At 37.4% G+C, this 24,133-nt stretch overlaps 1 protein-coding gene across 11 annotated transcripts in view; it reads right to left on the reverse strand.

The window, feature by feature from the left end:
• Positions 1-24,133, reverse strand: part of LOC119780707 (dedicator of cytokinesis protein 3-like) — a 259,177-nt gene that overhangs the window by 47,236 nt on the left and 187,808 nt on the right. For all 11 annotated transcript variants that reach the window (XM_038280830.1, XM_038280829.1, XM_038280828.1 and 8 more), the window contains 4 exons: positions 17,619-17,767; positions 15,115-15,199; positions 11,795-11,836; positions 9,919-10,073 (listed from right to left, as the gene is read on the reverse strand). In XM_038280830.1, the coding sequence (XP_038136758.1) occupies positions 9,919-10,073; positions 11,795-11,836; positions 15,115-15,199; positions 17,619-17,767 (431 nt within the window). The remainder of the gene's footprint in view (positions 1-9,918; positions 10,074-11,794; positions 11,837-15,114; positions 15,200-17,618; positions 17,768-24,133) is intronic.

Consider the following 24,133-nt stretch of genomic DNA (forward strand, 5'->3'; position numbering starts at 1 on the left):
TTGTTAAAAGCTATTTTATGAAACTATTCCAAAAAAGTTAAAAAACAATCCACTGGACTTTGTTTCCAAGTTTGAAGACGTTTGGACCGCAGTACATCTACACCTTATGGACCAAGACATTCTTTTGAGGATCAGAATGTTCATATTTTGGACAGAGAAGAAGGTGGTTTGAGAAGAGCGTGAAGGAAGCCATCTATGTTAAGAAAGAAAAACCAAACTTAAAAAAGGGGTGGACTCAGATTTCAGCCTGCCTATTCCTAAGAGGAGGACCAGTTTGTCCGGTTCAATTTGCATGTTTTTTAAGCAACAACAAGGCTTGGTTTTTGGTCCTCTCTATAAAGCCTCAAACTCAACGCTATTTCTGACATTTTGAATTGAAAAAGCTTCCTGGATGGGAAGCGAAACTTCTTCAACATAGAAAGAAAGTCCTTTTTTAAACTTTTTTGGAATGACTATAACCTGGATGACTGAGAGTCTTTACCTTTATGAAACTAATGTGTGTCATCTGTCATTCTGATTGTGAAAACATAAGGGAGAAACAAATTAATCAATAGGATTTGATAGGAAAATTTTTTTAATTAAAATTTAAAGTTTGAGATTTGAGTTTAAAGTTAGTCATATAGCCCCTCAACAAACAAAGGGGACAAAATGAATACATTTAAAACTATGCTTAAATATATTTAAAATGTTTTGGCAAAATGCAATTTGTTGTGGAAAAATAACATTCTAAAGCCATTACATCTATAGTACAACATGGTAGTGGCATGCAATGCTTTGGGCAATGTCATCTTCAGCAGGGACAGAGAAGATGGTAAAGTAAAATATATAAAAAAAAAATATTTTGAATTTTCCATTCTCAATATGAATATATTAACTTTTGTGCAGTTGGGCTGAACTAGAATAGTTGCCCTTGAATTTGTCTCTAACTCAATTAGCTTAAACTGTGGAGAGACCAGTAGATGGCACTTACTATAAAAAGAAAGAATTTGACAACATACCAACAAGACTTTAATTGGAAAATAGAAATTACTTGTTGATTCTGCAGAAGTCCAAATCACTGCATTGAACTATGAACATTAAGTCTATATCGATTCAGGATGATAAACATTTCTGTTAATTTCATTATTGAATCCATTTCACACTTAAAGACAATTGGAAAATTTCAACATGATGCTTAGACTTAGACAAACTTTGTTGTCATTTTATATGCACAGTTTATGCTAAATGAAATTTCACTGCATTAAGCTTACAGTAGTGTAGTGACATTGCAGTTGGAGTAAGATAAACATTACCAACCAATATAAAGTCCAGCACTGATCAGAATGTAACAATTTGGGAGAAAAAGAGACCAGTTTAAAGTAATGGTACAAAAGGGCATTTATATGTAAAAGTTCTGTGAAGTGCAAAATAAATATGGTGCAAAATGCAGTAGAACCTTGAGCTGTGTATATATATATATAAAAAACTATACCAATTTAGCAACACTGGTAGTGCAAAATAATGTTGCAAGTGTGATACAAAGTCTAATTGAGAGTTCAACAGTTTAACAGTCTGATGGCAGCGAGGAATAAGCTGTTACAGAATGTTATGCCAATATGCCATGATCATACTTTTTGGACATTGGGAAGCAGTGTCCATATTTCATCCTGATAGGATGACCAGAGAAGAAAACGCAGCTTTGGTGAATAACAGCTGGGGGACTTCTGCAGCCCCCCTTTTTCAGCCAAAGCAGCCACAAGCAGTCACATGGAAGTCACAGAGGTGTGAAAACCTACCCCCCTCCCTGTGAGGACAGAACAAAACCACAGAGCACACAGGATTCTGCCTCTTTCTCCCTCGTCTGATCCAGCCTGCTTCTGCTCCTCCGCTCAAAGCTGGGGCCCACTGTGGCCCACAGTGGAGATGCAGGCCCCAGGGGAACCAGATCCCCAGAACCATCAAGGATGAGTCAGAACTCTTCAGAACCAAACTGCTGCAAACAGAACTTTTGCAACACATTTCTCTTGAGTTTCAGAACTTACAGAGCCAAACTGGATGAAGACCATGCCCTGGGTTTCAGACTGAGGGGACCCCTGCTGTGAGACTGAGACAAAGAATCCCTGACTGCAGAGCTGCAAAACTGGATGAAACTCAAGCTTTCCAAACGGACATCGAAAAAGGTTTGCAGGTCTGGCATGATTAGGGACAGAACAAGCAATGTGTGTTTTGATGATGCTAATCATATCGTGTGTTTACTGCTGAGTAAAGACAACGCTAATTGATGCTAAAGAATGGACTGCATGCTACGCTATGCTACAGGAATATATGTTGAGCTGTTGCTAAAGCTTAGACAAGCTTTATTCACTAAGGATTTAAACACTGAAATAACATTAGTGTTTATGTGTTCCTCAGATGCTCATTACATTTCCATTACTAAGTATGACCAAGAGTCATTTAGTGGAATCCTGATGTCTATTCGCTGCTAGCTATTTCAAAGAGGGTAAAGAATCATTTAACTAAAGGTTTTTGGTTCTTGATTAAGCAAATCATTTAATAAAACATTATTTGGCCAAATAATGTTTTATTCACCTCATGGATTTGCATTGTGAATTGGTCTGAAAACATTCCAATGTCCTTAAAATTAGTGAAAAGCTAATTTGATCACATTCCAAATTCTTCCAGATAAACATTGGTTTCAAACACAGAATCCATCTTAAACTGTAATATGTTTTTCAACCGTTTTCCCCTTCCTCTTTGTACATAGTAGTTAGTTTAGTTTAGTTGAGTTTTACTAGTCTTAGTTGAGAGTGTTAAACTGAAATACGTTTGACGTGGAGCTGAATGATTTTTGTTAATAAAATCTTTTATTTTGAACAGAAGTTGTGGTGAATTTATTCCATGTATGTGCAGAAATAACTGTTTGACCATGATTAGTGCTCGAACCACTCTTTCATTTATTGTTCTAACACACAGTTAGTAGGACTGTGTGTCATAAACACTATATAACAGCTGAAATAATATCTGATTAAATAAGATATTTTACCACCCCTACAGGGGAGGGCAATAAACATCTTAAAGTATCAGAAACATAAATTCCCAGCAGGCTGGGAATAGAATTTAACTATAGAATCACAACAGAATCAACAAGTGAATATGCAAAAGTTTAAGTTTAATAGTTCTGAGTTCATGTATTCAAAGGTAAAATGTCAAACCCATCCCTCTGAAAATGACATCTCAGCACACTTACTATTAATGACAAAAACCATTATTAACAAACAATTCTTAGGTCACTGCTAACATTACATTTCAGGGTTCACTCCATGCACCACTAGGATCAACATATCCCCACAACACAGCTATGTTGCCAACTTTAAACAGAAACAATTTTTTTTCCAGTCTCCCAGTGATATAGCAGCCAAAACAAATAAATCAAAAGAAAATATCCATGTTTCTTTCCTAAACAGTAGGATAGTACGAGTACTGTTTATGTTTTGGCAGGTGGGAAACGGAGGGGTGTTAAGAAAGGAATAAAGATTGAGAAACAGGAAATAATTGCACCTGTTGTTATGTATTTGTATTGATTCACATATTGACTGCGATAAGGATGCTTTGGATAATATGTGAGCATAATAAGCAAAACTAGGCGAGAAACAGCAAAACAGGTATCTAACGGTATTTGTACCGGGAAATAATTTTACATGGTCTGTATAGTACAGTGCAACTAAATATGTGAAAGACACATATAGATCTAAAAAAAAAAAAAAAGAGATGAGCTGTTATTTGTGAACATATGTAGAACCAACTGCATTGAGAAAGCTTTCTGCTTGCAAGCACAGGAGCATTCAGGCGTGGATGTACAAATACAGATTCACTTATATGTACAGACAAATTGCAGAGCAGAAATATGCATGGATGCACCAAATCAGATGCATATTCATTCTGCTCAGAGAGGCACCGATAGGCAAACACATTTATGATATACATGGAAATGAATATCCACCACTGCCTGCAAATAGACTACAGCTGCAGAGTAACACTATGATAGATAGGTTTTACAGAATGACAGGAAAAATGAAACCTGCATTGGAATAAATATATTTTTCTGATATGCATGATAATAAAATTAAATGACTTGAATTGCTACCTCAAAGATTTTTAAGATCCAACAACATAAAACCTCAATCAATTAAAATAGGAGCATTTATTAATCAAAACAAATAGAGCATATGTTGAAGAGTGGATGGAGAAGGATATGTCATTATTTCACAGAAATTAGAATTTTAAAGCTGTGGCCTGCATTTGTGTACAGTCTAAATACAGTATTTAGCTCCATCCAACTTCCCATAAAAAGGTGACCAGTTTTCTTGTTTTTTTGCCATAGAAATTCCTCCCCACTGTATAATGGGGATGTCTTGTGCATCTTCCATCACACAGATTATCTTGCATTGGACAAAAGTTATATTTCGGTCACATCCCATTAAAAAATATAAGAAAATTCAGCATTTTTAAATTAGCAGCCACTGTGGTTTCTTGAAGTCAGTTATATATGGAGTTCTACAGCTGCTCGCTTGTGTTAAACTTGCCTTCTTAGAGAATCTTTGAAGCTCTTATTAAATCAATAATCAATGATAAATTGAGACAACAGGAAACAGCATAAATAGCCTGCCAGAATCTCTGTTACATGTCGTAAGTAGAATCTAAAATATCCTTCCCCTGATATATGCACTGACCTGCCAACCATTGATTGTAAACCTATTTTACACACACATAAACAGCAAACACACTGGTTCAATTAACTCAGTATATTTCAGTCCACTGGGCCAGTTTTCGTTTCATTTCGACACCGAATGCCTCATTTCACCAAATTACAATGCAGTGAATTATCCTGCACGACATCATTGACTTAATGCATTTATATAAGTAAAGGCATATACAGGTAACTACCTCAGAGACAGCTTTCAATCATATAACATAATTAGAGAGAATTGACCTTAGCTGGGTTAATACACTTAAATAAAATACACTTTGAAATTTGTCGTATTTAATAAATGATGCAATCATAAACCTTATACTGTTTCACCAGAAGTTTATGTGATAGACCAAAAAAAAAAATTAATTAGCTGTGAAATGGAAGTGAAACGGATGGTCTTTCTTTCAGTACTCATCTACTGAATAAATGAATAGATGAATCCAGCTATTCTAGAAAGAATTAGGGTTTTGGGAGAGAAATAACAATTAAACAAATAGTATGATAAAGACAGAGGGATGCAGCAGGAAAGGGATGAAGTTTCAATGCAGGGTTAGATTGTAAACAATTAACCAAGCTTTAAACATTTAACACATTCAACCCACAGGAAACCTAACCTCCTTCTAAGTTAGAATTGGGCGCTAGTTGGGTTCATTGAACAGCTTTCTGAAATACAGAAAGCTGTGTGTATTACATTTGGAGACAAAAGCTATGTTAGAACAAAACATATTTTCTGGTACAAAGAAAAATGCTCGAATAACATAGAAGTTGCAAATTAAAAAGATGCAAATAAATAAATAAATAGAAACATTTCTAAGAAAAGATTTCCAATAAAAATATTCCCTCTTTACAGAAGATCAGCAGAAGAACTGTTGACTAAAGAATTATTATAAAGAAAAAAGAACAGAAAAAATAATCTGAAAGACAAAACTGAGCATGGACCCAATGCTGGGAAACAACCTTCAACAGCGCCCATACGAGGCTCGTCAGTTTCAGCACTGGACAGGGCCTGTGGTGACTGCACAGCAGAGGCAGACAATTCGCCAGCCATTTCAGCACTGGACAGGGCCTGTGGTGACTGCACAGCAGGGGCAGACATGTTAATTGTTTTGGCTGAGGGCTTCTGGGGGGCTGCACATTACTCAACCTGTGAAACCCGTCCATTGAATTCTTGCCAATATTTCAGAATTTACCCCTTTGCCATTGACCAGCACTTCAGACAGGACCCTAACTCCTTCAACAGCGCCCATACAAGGCTCCTCAGGTTCAGCACTGGACAGTGCCTGTGGTGACTGCACAGTAGTGGCAGACAAGGTGCCAGCCATTTCAGCACTGGACAGTACCACCCCAGGTTAAATCAGGTTCAGCACTGGACAGTGCCTGTGGTGACTGCACAGTAGTGGCAGACAAGGTGCCAGCCATTTCAGCACTGGACAGTACCACCCCAGGTTAAATCAGGTTCAGCACTGGACAGGGCCTGTGGTGACTGCACAGCAGTGGCAGACAAGGTGCCAGCCATTTCAGCACTGGACAGTACCACCCAAGGTTAAATCAGGTTCAGCACTGGACAGGGCCTGTGGTGACCGCACAGCAGTGGCAGACAAGGTGCCAGCCATTTCAGCACTGGACAGTACCACCACAGGTTAAATCAGGTTCAGCACTGGACAGGGCCTGTGGTGACTGCACAGCAGGGGCAGACAAGGCGCCAGCCATTTCAGCACTGGACAGTACCACCACAGGTTAAATCAGGTTCAGCACTGACTGCACAGCAGGGGCAGACAAGTTAATTGTTTTGGCTGAGGGCTTCTGGGGGGCTGCACATCACTCAACCTGTGAAACCCATCCATCAAATTCTTTCCAATATTTCAGAATTTAACCCTTTGCCATTAACCAGCACTTCAGACAGGACCCTAACTCCTTCAACAGTGTTATACTGTTTAGATAAAGGAGGACAGTGACAGAAAAAGATGAAGACTTCTCCACATCTCACTTTGATGCAACACTCCCATCCAACAACCAGCCTCTGTCAAGACCCCCTGTCTGGACTTCCGATCACTGATGAAGATGAAGATGCAAATATGCTGTTTTACTGTCAGATCAGTAAAAATCTGAAGACAGTGTCTTCCCCTCAAGCCACTCACATCTCTAGCAAGTATCTGGAGATGTGTGAGGTCTCCTGTTGAAAGGGTTTCAATGGCCCACTGCATTTGGCCTACTGGGCAAATAGGTTGGCAGATGATGGACCAGCTCCACTACCCTGGGATTTTCGCCCGGATCTGCCTTCAACAACATCAAACTCAGACATCTTTAAGAAGCTAACAGTGCTGACCTTTACCTGTCATTGAATCACCTTTCCCCCTAGGGGTGTGTTCCCTTCTCTCTTTTTCTCTCGATGCATCAATTACTGCATCAAAGCAGACCAAACCGAGAATCTTCTGTAGCTCAACCTGCTGAGGACAGTGGATATGATACTGGACCTGCAGAGAGCAGCCCCCATATGTGCTCCCCTCACCACCCTCAACAACACTGGATCACTTGGTCCTCACATTCAACATCACCCTCATCTCGTTAAAAATACAATACTGTGGCAGATCACAAGGTTGGCTCCACTCGCACGCATATGAGTGGAGTATATAAAGTTTGTTGGCAGTAAATCTGATTCTTAGACTAGTTTTAGTTGCCCAGCAGATTTGATAGAAAAGCAGCTTAGGTAGATGTGTTGAGTTTAATGGCCTGAGGACATCTAGGAGAAAGAGACAGGACCTCCGATCTCCTTTAACATGGCTCTCATCTGGAACCTCAGAGGACCTGGCCCTGCCATTAGTCCCTGATGCTGAGTCAGGTTAGATACTGAAACTAGGCTCTCAAGGTCAAAAGTATTTCTGGCTCAGCTGTGTTTGTTAATGGGGGGCAGAACCTGCCAGCTGGTTTACACCTACGGGAAAAATCATCTGAGCAAAAGGAAGATAAGATGACAGAGTGCTTGTTGAACCTGGATTTATTTCATTAATGGACTGATATCCTCCTCTCTGCAGCCACACACACAGTTTTCATACACCCACAGCCATGCCATCACCGTTAGCCTACATCTGCCCTATTTACTAACCTTAACTATTATTCATCTGTCAGGATTGTGTTCACTCTATTAATCTATAATTGATGGGCATTCATTAGGAAGGGAGCAGAGAGGTGGGGGATCATGTATTATTCACAACAAGCTCAGGGTGGCCACTTGCTATTACTTTTTCTACTTTATTACAGTAGGGAGCAATAAAAAAGGGACGGGTGGAAGATGAAGAAGAGGACAATAGTGCAGGGAGGGGAAAAGAACAACATGTGGGAATGCAGGCAGCAGTGGACCTCATCATGATTACTACCCTGAACATGGGTATTTATTTTCTTTCTCATTATAACTGTCTGAGCATGCTCAGTGTTTGTTCAGCCAGAGGAAGACGATTACTTGGCTTAAGCCTTCCTCTAACAGCTTGGGAATCACTGGCTGCCCTTTCTCTGTGAACGTGACAGATTTAGGATCTTATATATATATATATATATATATATATATATATATATATATATATATATATATATATATATATATATATATATATATATATATATATATATATATATCCATCCCCAATATATATATTTATAGGTCATTGTTTTGTCTCAACCTCCATGGTGCAGCTCTTCTTTCTAGGAATCTGGCCGAATTTATCAGTACTCCAAAACCACTGACAACCCAGGGTGCAGACCAGGAAGCAGAGTCGTATTTTAACACACCTCTCTGCAGTTTCTCTACTGTTACCCGCCCATTACTCCATCCAGACAGTGTCTTGCCCACAACAAATTAGAAGAGATTCCCAAAGGAGTAAATCATAATAATCTACTTAAAATACAAATAATTTAAATTAAGGAAAAAGTTAAAACGATTAAATCTGGTTTAGTTAACATAAGATCTCTTTCTTTAAAAGTCTGCTAGTTAATGACTTGATTTGTGATAATCACATTGATTTATGTTGCCTTACAAAAGCTTGGCTGCAGTAAGAGGATTATGTAAGCATAAATGAGGCAACTCCTTCTAGTTTTTTAAATTTTCACATAGCCTGCCTTCGAGTCAATGAGTCGATGCAATCAACTGGTTTTCCTTCGTTTTCAATTTGACTGTACGACCTGGTTGAACTGTAAAGTGCCTTGAGATGACGTGTTGTGAATTGGCGCTATATAAATAAACTGAATTGAATTGACCTTTGTAAGTATTTTACTTATGGATTTCAAGCCTGCAGCATTATATTCTTTTTTAATATAAAAACGAATTATTATTCAAAACACTATCCTTTTTTTTAAGTAACCCATCCTATGTGGCTTGACTGCAGCTACTCTTAATCCTGATTCTATAATTTCCACACCTCAATGCAGACAATTATCTTAAAAGCCTATATGTTTAATGAGTAACTTAACTTTTGCTTCATGTAAGGAACCGGAGAAGTTTTACCCTTGCTGGGTAATTGCAAAACTGAGTAATTGAGCTGAATAATTTTCCCACTAATCACATTCATGCGTACAACAACAGTACAGTAATAACTCTGTAAAGGAAATGAAGCTTGGTTAAAGTTAAATCCGTGAAAACAATCTTATGCATGAACAACCTTTAGACTATCTCACGTAAGACTGATGAACATTTCCTCTCCTGTTAAACTCACCCAATTTTAATAAAGGATTCCTTTTCTGTGCAACCAGCTTCCATTCCACTATCAGATCCATTAAAACCTTCAGATCAACCAAAGTCTTTGGAGACTTTTACTAAAATGATTAATGCCTTTTTATATTACAGTACAATATGTTTAGTTTATCTAGCCCATCAATTATTTAAACTAATATATGCTGTTCAGTCTTTAGAGTTATTTTCACTATTTTCTCTTATTTATCCATTTTTAGGCCATTTCACAGTAACTCATATGTCTCACATGGAGTGAATCCTTTAGCAAATTTTACACAGGAAGGAGCACCCCACTGAGCAGAAATCTATAAAATTATGATGTGACACATCCAGGCCATGATCACTGGTTTAATGGAGCGCTAAGCCGCCTCACCAGCCAAGGCAATGCGACAAACAAAAAGAATCATAGAAATACAACAGCTGCAAAAATCCTAAAAACATTTAACATTTAATTATTGTGTCCATTTACCTGATGGTCTTTCCCTCCCTCAGGTCGTATAGAGAAAAAAATATATCTGTGTCTTCCCCTATGCTGTTGTAGGTGAAGCTCTTCAGGTTGACCAATAGGTGGTGAGGAACAGGAACCCTGCTGGGTTCTCCATGTCTCTGTCGACTATTCTCACCCTGAGAATCAAAATAATATCAATAAATAAAATCAAAATAACAACGCATTAATCAATCATTTCAGGATCTTTCAGGACATGTGCATAAGCTCAATCTGAAAAACTCACACGAAGAGAAAAGACAATTAGGAGAAATTTATGATACAGTTACTTTGTCTTTGGCACTCAGACCTCGGCAGGAAACATAGCGTTTAATTTTGATAGATATGCATGTACAAGAGCACAGAATAGGGCTGTTTCCTCCCAGGCCTGGACTGGTGGTGGAGTGGAGATAGTTGAAGTTGGTCAGTCTGTAGACTGCTGGTTACTGAGACGGTATCCCGAGCTTAATGGGGAGATCCAGTGGATTGCGTGAACTGATACTACAGCTTCAGTCAGGGACCTGGAAGATGGAAGTCCAGTAGGATAAAACAGGTTGAGAGAACCTGTCCATGATGAGCAAGAATGGAGCGATAGTGGAGAGGAAAAACTCCCTGTCGGGAAGAAACTTCTGGCAAAACCAGGCTCAACATGGCTGTCTTCTGCCGGACCGGTTGCAATGAGACAGGGAACGCAGTGAGAGTCCGGGAGGAATGACACTCTGATTAAGCTTTACTGTAGCTACGAAGGTGGAGGAGAGGCACAGTGCAATGAAGTCACACAGTGCATCCGCCGCCCGCGCACAGGAGCAGACAGGTGCATATTGGAGACCTTTTAGGATGAACTTTGGATGCCGATTGTTTTTTGTAGAGGTGTGGCTCAAAGCTGATTGGCTGTGTCGCAGGTGGATGAAGGAGAGCAATAAGTTTCTTCAGTTGAACTTCCACCTAGGCTCCATTTAGTGCCTCCATCTGGTGCTTATCTGAGTAAAGTTTTAAACTGTTAGGTCTTTGAATTACCTATGCATGAAAGGGAGATTATTTGAATTCAAAATAAACCCTAAAGTTGGTTATAAATTTTATTTTAGGTAAAGTAAAAAATTAGAATTGTATTAACATTTCTTTAGGCTGCTCCACTGAGATTATTTAAGAATAAAATAACTATTTCACAACTGTTTAACAGATACAGTACCATTCAACTATTTGTAACAGTTTCTATGGAGTGACAAATCTTTAGTAAAAACTTTTAGTTTGTCAATGTTTTCCTCAAGGATGGACCTAAAAACTCTGAGCTGAGTGACTTTTTAATTCACAATCATTACCTTAATGTGTAGAGGACTGTTTGGAAACCATTATTTAGCTAAGCATGCATTGATGTTCTTCACATCCACATTATGGCCTCGCAGATGGAGTCTGATATTTACTAAGATCACATCTAGATGAAAACAGGAACATTTGAAGCTCATGGTTGACCAAAGGTATTAGAAGAAGCATGAAAATTATTTTTGCAACTCATCTTCCTTCCTTCCTTCCTTCCTTCCTTCCTTCCTTCCTTCCTTCCTTCCTTCCTTCCTTCCTTCCTTCCTTCCTTCCTTCCTTCCTTCCTTCCTTCCTTCCTTCCTTCCTTCCTTCCTTCCTTCCTTCCTTCCTTCCTTGCATTTATATATAAACAAACCTGTGTCTAAATGACAATAACTGTATGGCTTCCTGTTGATGGGCAGTCTTAGTTTTGGCTTAGCGCTGCATGTGTTAGGTAGGACAAACATATAAATGGGTCTAAAAAAACAAAGAATGAATGGGCAATTCAGCAAAATTACAGAATCAAAGACATGAAGCTCCACAGAGCCGGTAATGGAAACATTACCTGAGTGGAGCTCTGCTGGACGCTGTGTCTGCTGGACAGATGCTGTAAAAGAGACAGAAACATTAGGTATTTCTCTGCTTGTTCAGTTTAATCTTTTAAGCCTTTTCTTTTAAATGCCTTTTATTTCATACCACACATGTATAATGTCAGCTCTTCCTCGTTTTCTTTTATTTAAACATGGGTATTCTTAATTCCCTTTTTTCTGAATCTATCCTCTCAATTCCTCTACTAGACATTTTTCTTCTCTCCTCATTTCTCTTCATTTCCTTCTGAGTTTTCTTTTCCTGATCTGCTTTTTTACAGCCATGGTTCTCTTTCTTCTCTCCACCCGCAACCTCAGATGATGAAAATATTTTAATACCCCTGAGACTCATTACTCCAACTTGTCTCCTTAATTTGTCAAGTGGTTCGTTGAGTAGAGAGGAAGCAATAAGTCAAACTCTGTTTGATGAATGAGGGTAAGGACCATCAGTGACAAGACAACTCCAATTATTCCACGCTGAGAGAAACCAGCACCCGTCTGCTAACGTATTCTCTTGTTTCACTGTAAAACTAAGTTTTCAATGAATCAGAGAGGATTGTTTATGTAACAACGACATGTATAACAGGAAGACAATTTTGTTGATGCTCATGATCAAACTGCGGAATTAAAAACAACTATTTAACAAATAGGGAACAAATGTGGATTTTTTTTAGCCAGCTCCTTTATCCATTTGCATGTATTTAATCTAAAAAACTAAGAAAATGTAAAAATGAATTAATAAAGATGTAGTGTTCCCCATATTAATCAATGGCGCAACCCTTCCACTCCAATGAAAACCCCCACTCTACAAGAGGATCATGGCATGTACTGATCAAAGCTGTTCACGGTTAATGTTTTTACATTTATTAACAACCCTAAATGACGCCGTATCAGATCATGCCCTATTTCTATCCAGTAAAGCATGCTTTATACTCTGTTAACCACATAGGCTCAAATGTGCTTGCACACAGGTGACTTTATTTAAGTTAGCAAAAAAATCCTAAAAATAAAGAAAAAATACATATATTCTTAAAAGTAAAGACACAAAATCTAGAGAAAATATGTATTTAAAGTTAAAAAAGATACACATGTACACAGTTTTCCTGTTCTGTTTCTACACTAATATACATCTACTTTTACCAGGCCAAGAAAAATACAAATAAGTTGAATATTTTACGTACTGTTTTTGTTGGGGTAGTACATTCCATAAACTTATTTTACTCTAGTATTTGTGTTCTAACACTAAATTCTATCAAGGGCTGGGTAGCAGTTATAGGTTTAAAATGAGTTTGCTGCCACAAAGAGGATAAGAGAAACTTCCAGTTGGGATGCAGATCTAGGCATGCAAGTAAAAGTAAGCACTTTCCTAAGCAAATTTATCGTTAAGTCCTGCAACAATGGACCCTGGACAAGCAAGGTTTCAAGTTAATGAAAAAACACTGAAACCCTGGAGAGAAAAATCTACGTGCTTTTTGTTACTGAAAAGGAAACATTTTATAAAATCACAATATTGGTTAAAAATAATTGCATTTAAAATTTTAGGCAAAATCTTTCTAAACTAATTCTATAATGTTTATTATTGTTGCTGTTACTGTTATAAGTGGCTGAAGGGGGGAGTGTTAGTCATGGTTACTGGAGTTGGTGCAGAGGGAAAGGATGATGCCAGTATGAGGAATGAGGAGGAGAGAAAGGAGGAGGAAAAGAAAAATGACAGAAGACAGTGAGAAGAAGATGGTAAAAGGAGAAGGAGAAGCAAGACAGTCGAGCAGGAACCACCAATATAAACGTACTTCCAGGTAGAGGTTCAGTGTACATTACTCGGGTGGTATTGTTTTTTTTTTTTTTTATAGGGATTATATTATTCTTTAGAAGTCATATCATTGTAGTTGAAACCTTTGCCTTTTGGCTTTCAAAAACAGGCTGAAAAATTTTTAATTTCAGTCTAGATTGTAAATCAGGATTTTGCTCCATGCTTAGATTTGAATAACGAGTTCCTTGCTTTGTAAATTTGTATTACTTAATTTCTAACTTCTATTATTAAACACTTAAACACGTGCAGTTTTAAATGATAAAAAGGTGTGTGAATACAGCAAATAAAGCATTCATGTTAAAAAATTATGTTTCCACTTACATCCATCGTGCAACTGGACTAAGGCCCTCTGTCAACTAAGCTTCCAGGCTAAATATTTTACCCCAGCATTTAGCTCATTTGACATATGGGAAAGTTTATCAAAACCAAACTTTAGCTTTTTGCATTTCAGTTTTTATATTTGACAATAAAAAAAAAAAAAAATTGTAATAAACTCTGAGCTCATCTGCTGATATGAAGCTAACTAAACAATTTTACAATTATGCATATTTCATTAAACTAAAAGTTTTATCAGGAGAAATCGGCCTGATTGTTCACAGACAGACTTTAATTTTTCTTTTTTTTTTTCATTTTAAAACTCAAGTTCAACAGAAAAGCTAACTATTATAATTTTAGTTTCCCTGCAAATGAAAATGATTTTTGAAGCACTGCGAGGGGAAGTGTAATGACATGATTTATAAGAGAGAAAACCTGTTTTGTTGGAATAAAACCTGTTTTGGCTAAATGTAAGGACAAAGTTAGGAGAATCAAAGTTCTTGAAGAAAATATTTTTCACTTGCATCTTCAGGCAAAACTTAATGGAGATCCATGGCTTGCTGATTAATTGCATTTAAACACATCATCTTTGTATCTTTTGGTAGCTAAAACTACCTGCAAATCATTGGAAAGATGCTGCACACTAACATCTAGTAGCAGCCATTAGTTTATACTTTAAAAGTTAAAATCAGGACTATATGATGTGACAGAATGTTAGCTCCTGCAATGTGTTGCTTCAAAGAAGTCCAAAATATATCAGTTATTCATGTACAGTATGACTTAGAGACCAGCCAGTGTATCTAAGCATGGCTATAACTTAATGCAGCCATCTGTGGCCCACTTCCACTCGGAATGTAAATCACATGTTCTCTCAAGCTACTTTGGATGCATTAACGCCTGTTCTAATGATCAGACCTTAAAAGGTGTTGTTAATATTTGAGGGGAACAGGACCGGTGTCAATCTGTTCATACTTGACCTGCAGTTCTACACACAATCTTCACAGTTCTTTGGCTTCACATGTGAACCCATAACAGGTTCACATGTCTCAGGAAATGAGAAATACTTTCCTAGTTTTTTGTTTTCTTTATTGAATAATTTGACCACTCGCAGAATATTTTGTTTGCTGCATCAACTGTAACAATAAAATTACAAATACTGTATTACTGACTTACCATTTTATACAAGTCTGACACACTTATCTGGTCTTCATCAACCATCTCAAACTCCTTCCTTGGCACCAAGTCTAGACCCAGGTGTCTGGAAAAAAGAACAAAAAGGTATTAAAACATTTAAAGGAATTTAAACCCAACGAGATAATCCAGATATAGAAGGACCTACTTGGATCACTTAATTTACTTTTTTATTTAAATTTTTTATAACTATTTTATGCAACATCAATGCTTTCTAAAAAAAAAACGTTGTTTTGTATATTTCTCTTTAATAAAAACTGGGAAAACTGTTTGAAAACCAAAGAGTTTTGTCTCAAAGAACAAAATGCATAAATGCCTCCATTATTGGTGAAGGGTTTCTCAGACAAACAAAAGGGGGGCAATGGATGCCCCAAAAAAGTGATCCCTACATCTTGTCTAAAAAAGTTTGTCTTGAGAATATTATTATTGAACAGTTGAGCCTAAATGTCGTTAATGAAATATTAAAAATCGTAAAATTTTTGCTTGAACATTCAGGAGCTTTGCATCTAAATGCAGGAAATTGCAGTATTTTACATTAGTGCTATTAACCCTGAGTACTTTCTTCTATTTGTGACCAACCTCGACACCACAGTGAGGCATTAACTTTGAGATAAAGGCAGTATTAATCATATGGTTGTTGTGTTAGACCTGCGTATGAAAGCGCTTCCTGACCTGACAATAAGACCTTCAAAGTGTCTCTATTTTCATCTATTCGATGTGAATTAACATTCAGCCTATAGATCACAGCAGCTGATCCTGCTCTTTCTGAGCTCTGACCAGCTGTAAACTGCATTAGCATTGATCCACCCAACAAGATAAGCAGCCCCTCATTAAGATGTTTTTAAGCAACCACGGTCAAAAGGGATTGGGTTAGCTCTCTGAGCCCCGTTTGCATTGATGTGTGAATATAACTGTCAATAAGCGGCTCATCTTGTGCAAAGAAAATTACAGCTGCAACAGAAGTGATTTGAATACATTTTACTCTGTATTGTTACCTGGTCCACAAATTCATCGACAACACCAGCATGATTTGTTCTTAGTGTGGAAGCCAGGAAAAAAAGGAGTCTGGCATTTGATGAGTATTGAGATTCACATTTTTAAAGTGCTACACATTACTAGAGAGAGAGAGAGAGAGAGAGAGAGAGAGAGAGAGAAAAAGAAAGAAAGAAAGAAAGAAAGAAAGAAAGAAAGAAAGAAAGAAAGAAAGAAAGAAAGAAAGAAAGAAAGAAAGAAAGAAAGAAAGAAAGAAAGAAAGAAAGAAAGAAAGAAAGAAAGAAAGAAAGAAAGAAAGAAAGAAAGAAAGAAAGAAAGAAAGAAAGAAAGAAAGAAAGAAAGAAAGAAAGAAAGAAAGAAAGAAAGAAAGAAAGAAAGAAAGAAAGAAAGAAAGAAAGAAAGAAAGAAATCCAATGAGAATTATTTGCCCATAACCATCCAGACCTGTAAAACCACTAAACCAATTTGTTGGATTATTTACAAGAAAGCTTATGACTCAATGCCACACACGGATCCTAAAAAGCCTGAAGCTGTACAAGATCTCACAGCAGGGTGCCAGATATTGGCACCCATGACCAAGTGGCTGCTATAGTGAACAGAAACAACTGTGCAAAATACAAACTGAGGACCCCCGGTCAAAACGGAAGCCACCTCCCAAGGTGGTGGAGAATGACAGAGGTAAGATCCAGTAGGACTTCCAGATCCAAATAGACAATATGGTTGAGGCCAACCAGGAGGACATTGTGCTCACCGATAAGCAGCAGAGGACAGCCGTAGTGATCGATGTGGCCATCCCAAATGATGGAAACATCACAACAGAATTTGGAAAAATACTAAGGGCTCAGGAAAGACCTAGAAAGAGCCTGGAAGGTGAAGGCAATGGTAGTGCAGGGGCTGTCATCATTGGAGCACTGGAAGCAATAACATGCACACTGGAAAAGTGGCTCCAAAAGATACCTGGAGATACATCAGACATTTCAGTTCTGGGGATGGATGGATGGATGGATGGATGGATGGATGGATGGATGGATGGATGGATGGATGGATGGATGGATGGATGGATGGATGGATGGATGGATGGATGGATGGATGGATGGATGTCTGAGCTCCCTGGCTTCCAGGTCCCTTCACTTTAAAGCCTTTTGTCTCTCAGTATATCTGTTTTCCTTCAGCCGTCTTTCACTGAGTTCATGAATCTTTCCAGCTTCTGGTTATAATCATCTTTCTGCTTCTGAAAATCACTTTTATTGCACAGTGGAGGCATAGAGACACCCACTCATCTGATGATAACAAGGCAGGGAAAGTTAAACACCTTAAATCAAAACTTCTTATATATCTGACAACTTGTGTTTTTGATGGGTCTGAAATTCTGCATGATCTTAAAGTAGACTTTGTATTGATGTTTAGGGTGTGGATTTTAAATCCAACTTTACTTTGATGTGCCTCCAGCATAAATTAGAAAATGTGTTTCTTATAAGCATATGTTTTCTCACTCGTTGCCCCAGTCGAGTCTGACGGTGATGTGTCTCTTGACGTCTCTGCTCTGGTCCTGTGTGAGGTGACCGGACAGCAGCTGCCTCCTCAGGTCGATCAGCTCCATCATCACGTGGCGGACCTTGTAGAACAGATCCACCTTGTGTTTCTAATGAACAAAGAAACAACATGATTATAGTACGGCTATCAAGGTATTTAACATTTATTTGACCAACAGATTTCAAAATAAGTTTAAAGAGCATTACAACAGGTAAATGTGTTTAGTCGACAGTTTTTAGGGAGAATAAATACTGTAATTTTCCTATTGACAGTTGCTTCTGTGAGCTGATGAGTTATTTATTCACTTCAATATTTCTTTAATTTAAAAGATCTGGATCCAAGTGCTTTTATTGGTTTCATTGGTATTTTGCTAATTATTAATTAGCAGTATACTGTCTGATTTTAATAAAAAAAAAAAAAAAATATATATATATATATATATATATATATATATATATATATATATATATATATATATATATATATATATATATATATATATATATATATATATATATATATATATAGGAGGAGGAGGAGATAGAGGCTACTGACATCAAGACGAGAAAGCTCCTCACAATGCATGGAGGGTTCCACCCCAAATCCAGCACTCTGAGACTGTACACCAAGCGTAGCGAGGGAGGCCGAGGGCTAGTGAGTGTCAAGACCACTGTCCAGGATGAAACAACTAAGATCCAGGAGTACATCAGAAAGATGCCCCCCAAAGACAAATGGCTTGGTGAGTACCTCAGGCAGGAGAAAACCGAAAGTGAGGACAAGAAAGATGAAGGAGAACCATCATCGAGGGACAAGCCCCTGCACGGCGTATACCACAGACAAATAGAAGAAGTGGCTGATATCAAAAAATCCTACCAGTGGCTGGAAAAGGCTGGACTGAAGGACAGCACAGAGGCACTAATCATGGCAGCACAAGAACAGGCACTCAGTACAAGATCAATAGAGGCCAGGGTCTACCACACCAGGCAGGACCCCCGATGTAGACTGTGCAAAGATGCCTCTGAAACAATACAGCACATAACAGCGGGGTGTAAAATGCAGGCAGGAAGTGCATACATGGAACACCACAACCAGGTAGCTGTCATAGTGTACAGGAACATCTGCCATGAGTATGGGCTGGAAGTCCCAAGGTCAAAATGGAAGACACCTCCTAAGGTAGTTGAGAATGACCAAGCTAAGATCCTACGTATGGGACTTCAAGATCCAGACTGACAAACAGATGATGGCTAACCAACCAGACATCGTGTTGATCGACAAAAAGCAGAAGAAGGCAGTAGTGATTGATGTGGCAATCCCAAGCGACAGCAACATCAAGAAGAAAGAACACGAGAAGCTTGAGAAATACCAAGGACTGAAGGAGGAGCTAGAAAAGATGTGGAAAGTAAGAGCAGCAGTGGTGCCAGTGGTAATTGGAGCACTGGGGGCTGTGACCCCCAAACTGGGAGAGTGGCTACAGCAGATTCCAGGTAAAACATCAGAGGTCTCTGTCCAGAAGAGCGCAGTCCTAGGAACAGCTAAGATACTGCGCAGAACCCTCAAACTCCCAGGCCTCTGGTAGAGGACCCGAGCTTGAGGATGACACATACCACCCATCGAGGGGTGAGAAAACAGTTTATATATACAGTATATATAGTAATTATAAAACACAAGCTATTTTTCTGCAAACATGTTAATACAGAGCATTGAAAATCAACATTTTCTGAGCATCCATTTGGATACCCCCAGCACATTTTAAATTACACACAGTTGTATCAAATCAGATGCATATGATGAGAACATCAGTTGTCATAAAAGAAAGGAGATCTCCTTTATAGAAATTATAGGAATTTAGCTTGACGTTCTTCTGACACCTATAATGAACATGAAGACCACTGTTAGATCAACAGTCTCTTTGAGGATTTCAGTAACAAGTCTGTAGCATCTTATGAGGCTAGTGGGGGGTTAAAAACGGCCCCGACCGTTTTTATCAGTCATTCCACTGCATAGAAAACCTAAAATAATACCAGTCAATATGTCCACATCTAACCATCCAAGAAGTTCACAATGATAATAGACTGACAAGTAATGAAAGATTTCTTTAAACTGAAATGTTAGAGGTACAGCAGGTTATTACTACTATTAGTACTATTAGTACATGTCTGAACAATCGTAGCACAAGTCATCACAAGTTTAAAATAATGGCTTCATTGCCATCCCCTTAATCTTTAGCTTCATCTACAGATTGTAATTTAAATTGTTGTGACTCTGGCTGGATGCTCCTAAACATTAAAATGACTTTTCCTTTACATGGTGCAGTTTCCACTCAGGAACTATAAGGGGCTTTTTACAACAAATAGGCTTGTTAAACTGCTCAGTTAGAAAGCCAGTTTATTGTTGAATGTAGCTAATTTTTATGTAACGTTACTATCAGTTTACACCAAAATAAAGCCAAAGAGTTGAAAGCAGAAACAAATTAAAACGCATGTCCTAATCTCTGCTTTACCCCAAACCCTTTCTTTGTTTTGCTGTTTATACTTCATCTGTTGAAAAAGAGGGTATTTCTATTTATATAGGCATTAAAGCATCATTCTATGGTTTATTGTTTCATTATTGTTCTTGCAAATAAAGATACCATATGTGAAAAAACAATACTGCAGTATAGTGATATGAGTTATACGTACAGCATTAACAGATAGTATTTAAAATCATAAGGAAGCATCCCTACCAACCTTTAGTCAATGTTTTTACTCAAATTAATTTATGAAAATAAAAAAACATGTTATGGACAACATAATTTACTGTAATAGCAGTAGAAATATGCTTTTCTTTAAAAAAAAAAAAACAATTAAATCATGTCACAGTCAATAAAGCCGTGCAAATACTGCATTACCATTTCAAAAGGGGATGAAATAATCTCATATGGGCCCATGCCTTCACATAATTAAATAAATGCTTTCTAATAAACAGACTAAATTCAGCATCATAGAGTTATGAAAATATAAATCTGTGGCTTCCAGGCCTCGTAAGCAAAGATTAGACTCCTATTGCCAGGGCTTAATCCAAAAAGTTCTGAGTTGAAACATGTTCACAAATAATGAACACACACAAGCTGAGGCACAACCTCCCCTGCAAACACACTTCTCCCCCAAAGCTGCTGTATTATTAGTGCTCTAATTTATCCTAAAGGCCTTGAACAGAAGGCTGTGGGGTTAAATGATCCCTCTGGTTTTGGCAGACAACTGCATAGACAGGAGAAAAACAGATGCATTGACCACAGAATGTACACTTTCTATGTACTGAACATGTACATGCAGATTGTCACTGAGAGTTAAAGAGTATAGGATTTATAAAAGCCTGCAGTGCCAATCATTATTAAGTACTGTAATTCTTATATAGTTTTTCTCAAATACAATTGTAGAATATTACATGTGCATATCTACCATAAATAAAGCAGATAATTTCATACATGGTCGCTTATTCCACATGCTCCTACAGTAGCTTGGCAATAAAATATTAATGAGAACTTCCCATGATGTAAACAACATATGTAGAGGTCAGGAGTTGAATCCAGCTGGAGAAAAAAAAAAGAGCAGCAGACAAGAAATTTCTTATATTCCAGACAATATCTCCATGTTTCTATCAAAGGTCTGATTCTTCCTATATAAGGAGTCAAAAACACACAGAAGTTTTCTTTGCATTTCAACTATTACATAAATGTGGCTGCAGTGGAGGTGGAGCTGTTTTTGGGAACTTCAGTTTGAAAAAATAAGACAACAAGAGTTATTTCTTTAGAGATTCCAGTGCTGTTCTCACAGTACTGTACATGACGTTATGAACATGAACATGAACCTGAAAAATATTACAAAAAGACCAAACGGGACACAGATATTATACAGCTTCACCTCAGAAGATACTAAATCTTTTAATATATTTCTGAATATGTGTGGGGATTTGTTGTGTAAGATGGATATCCTGTAGCAGCCAAGGTTTGCTGCCATTGATTCCTTAAATTCTGCACCTCTGCAAAGACTAACTAATCCCTGCCTAAACCTACAAGTTCATTCAAATTGTGGAACAGCTATTTCAGGCATCTAAGCTTAAAACTATTTTAAACTTTTACCTTTAGTTCTTGTTGACCTGACGTGAAATGAAGTAAAAAGAAAAAGGATATAATTTAAAAAGTTGTATTATATTGAATGAAATCCTATTATAGACAGTTGTATGGTACTCATAAAGCCCCATTACTTGCTGCTACATGTACTGTAATATTAAGCATGTTTTGTATATGTTTTGAATTGCATATTAAATTTGAATGACTGAAAATAATTTGTAAGGCAAAGGTTGAAATCTACTGTAAAATAGAGAAAAACTGCAGCATTTCCTTTCAGATGTGGTCAGAGGAATGTGAAATCATGCTGGCTTGTAACTTTGTTTTCAGATATTTGTTTATTTTCACACAATCTGATTTTAACTCAAATTTACTCTCTAAACTGAAATGACATGAAAAAAAAAATGAATTCCAAATTGCAACCCAAAGAAAACACTTACTTAAAACCAAAGTGAGATTACTTCCCTAAGACTTAAACCATTTCATTAAGACAGAGAGAGAGAGACTGCTGACATCCAAAATACTAAAAGATAATTACACTTAAAATGAATGCAGGTATAATGTGGAGACTTAGATATTGAATAAAAGAGGTGCTCCATAGATATGCTAGATGTGCTGATGAATATTGATGTGAAGCTCAATAAAGGGTGGAAAACCAAAGGAATAAAACTGAAAGAATAAAACAGAACCAAATGTCAGAAAAACACCAAAATCATGTGAATAACTCAAATCTTAGCTGAACATTGGTAGTTAGCTGAACAGCTTTGATGACTTTTCCAACATAACACTCTGCTTTAAAAGAAATTCTTTGAAAAAAAAATATCAAAACAGCTCTGCCCAGTTTGCAGTCTATGAACTCAAGTGTTTAAAGAAGAGACCGTCTGGTTCCCTGCTGTTCGAGTTGGTTGTGAGCAGTGGTGAAACTCTGAGGCAATGCATCCAAGAGAAAATTCTCATCACAAAACCAGCCTCTATTTCTACATTGCTCCTGCTTGGAAACCTGCTACATCATCCGGGTGGTGAGTTTTAGCAAGATCTTAGAAATCGGTGAAGCATAGCCTCAAGGTTAAAAATACCAAAACTTTCAGCCAATGGGTGTCCCATTTAAAATAGATTTTGAAAGAGACGAAATGGTATTTCTATTAATTTTTTCCAAAAAACCTGTGGACACCTGTGCTGATGATCTCTGGGAAATTCACGATCGAACTGGGCTCAAAAACCTCGACAAGCCACAAATAAAGCATCCTGTTTGGAAGGACTTAAAAACAGCCTCTTACCCAGTGCGATGAAAGTAATAACCTCTGTTTTTGTGTTAAAACCTGCCTCATTGTCTAACGAGGTTCCTGCATTTTACATTTGATTCATTATTATTGCCTCAAACGATACATTGAAGTCTCCTTTAAAAACCAACATCAGTAGAAAAATGGTTTATTAACTAAGCATTTAGTTTGTTTAGTTAGCATTCACACACATTACCTTACAAGAATCTGCTACAGCTGTTTAAAGGTCTAAATTCCTCTTCTGATTTTTGCTCGCATTATATTTAGGCTTTCTAAGCTGTGAGTCTCTGCTAAATATTTTCGTGGTTTATAGTGAAAATAAAGATTTTTGATTCAGAAAATAAAAATGCACCATTTTTAACTAAATTCCTACTATAATTTTTTATTTGAAGTTTTCACTAAACAATAAAGGAGGTGTTTGGTTTATTTTTTTTTTATATGTGTATATAATCTAATGCATCCTGAATATGTAGCAGATAATTTGCAATGACAACAGATAATAAGACAATTGATTTATAAAACTGTAATGTATTTCAGGTCATTGCAATGGATTCAACTAGCACAGATAAGCATATCCAAGACTTCCATCCCTGGAGTAAAACAGCACCAAGAGACCAACAAGCCTACATATACAGGAGACAGGAGAAGCCCATAATTATCTACAGCTACAGACTGAACAGGATGTTTGAGCTGAGTACTCATGACTCAAGGGAATCCTACAGTTCTCACTTAACCATTGTATTAAAACCACTTGAGGAAAATGCTACAACCAGTTTGAACTAAATGCAGATGACACGGCCTCCCTTAATGCCCTGACTTACAGCTCAGCTTTTATGCAGAAATAAAGTAAATTGAAACTGTAACAATTTTGTTTTCTACTTAACAGAATGGAAAATATACAAGATAACCACAGTGATATTATAGTCAAATGTGTAACTAATATACAGTTACTTGTAGATAAAGCAAGAAAGACAAAAAATACTCATCTATAGAAATGGTTGAGTATGTTTTGTTGTTTTACATAGATTACAAAGAACCAGAAAAATCTGGATAACGATGCACAACTGGTTCCTGAACGAAGCTCTGCTGG

This window comes from Cyprinodon tularosa, unplaced genomic scaffold (assembly GCF_016077235.1).
Source record: "Cyprinodon tularosa strain WSP-4 unplaced genomic scaffold, ASM1607723v1 ctg165, whole genome shotgun sequence".
Taxonomy (NCBI): Eukaryota; Metazoa; Chordata; class Actinopteri; order Cyprinodontiformes; family Cyprinodontidae; genus Cyprinodon; species Cyprinodon tularosa.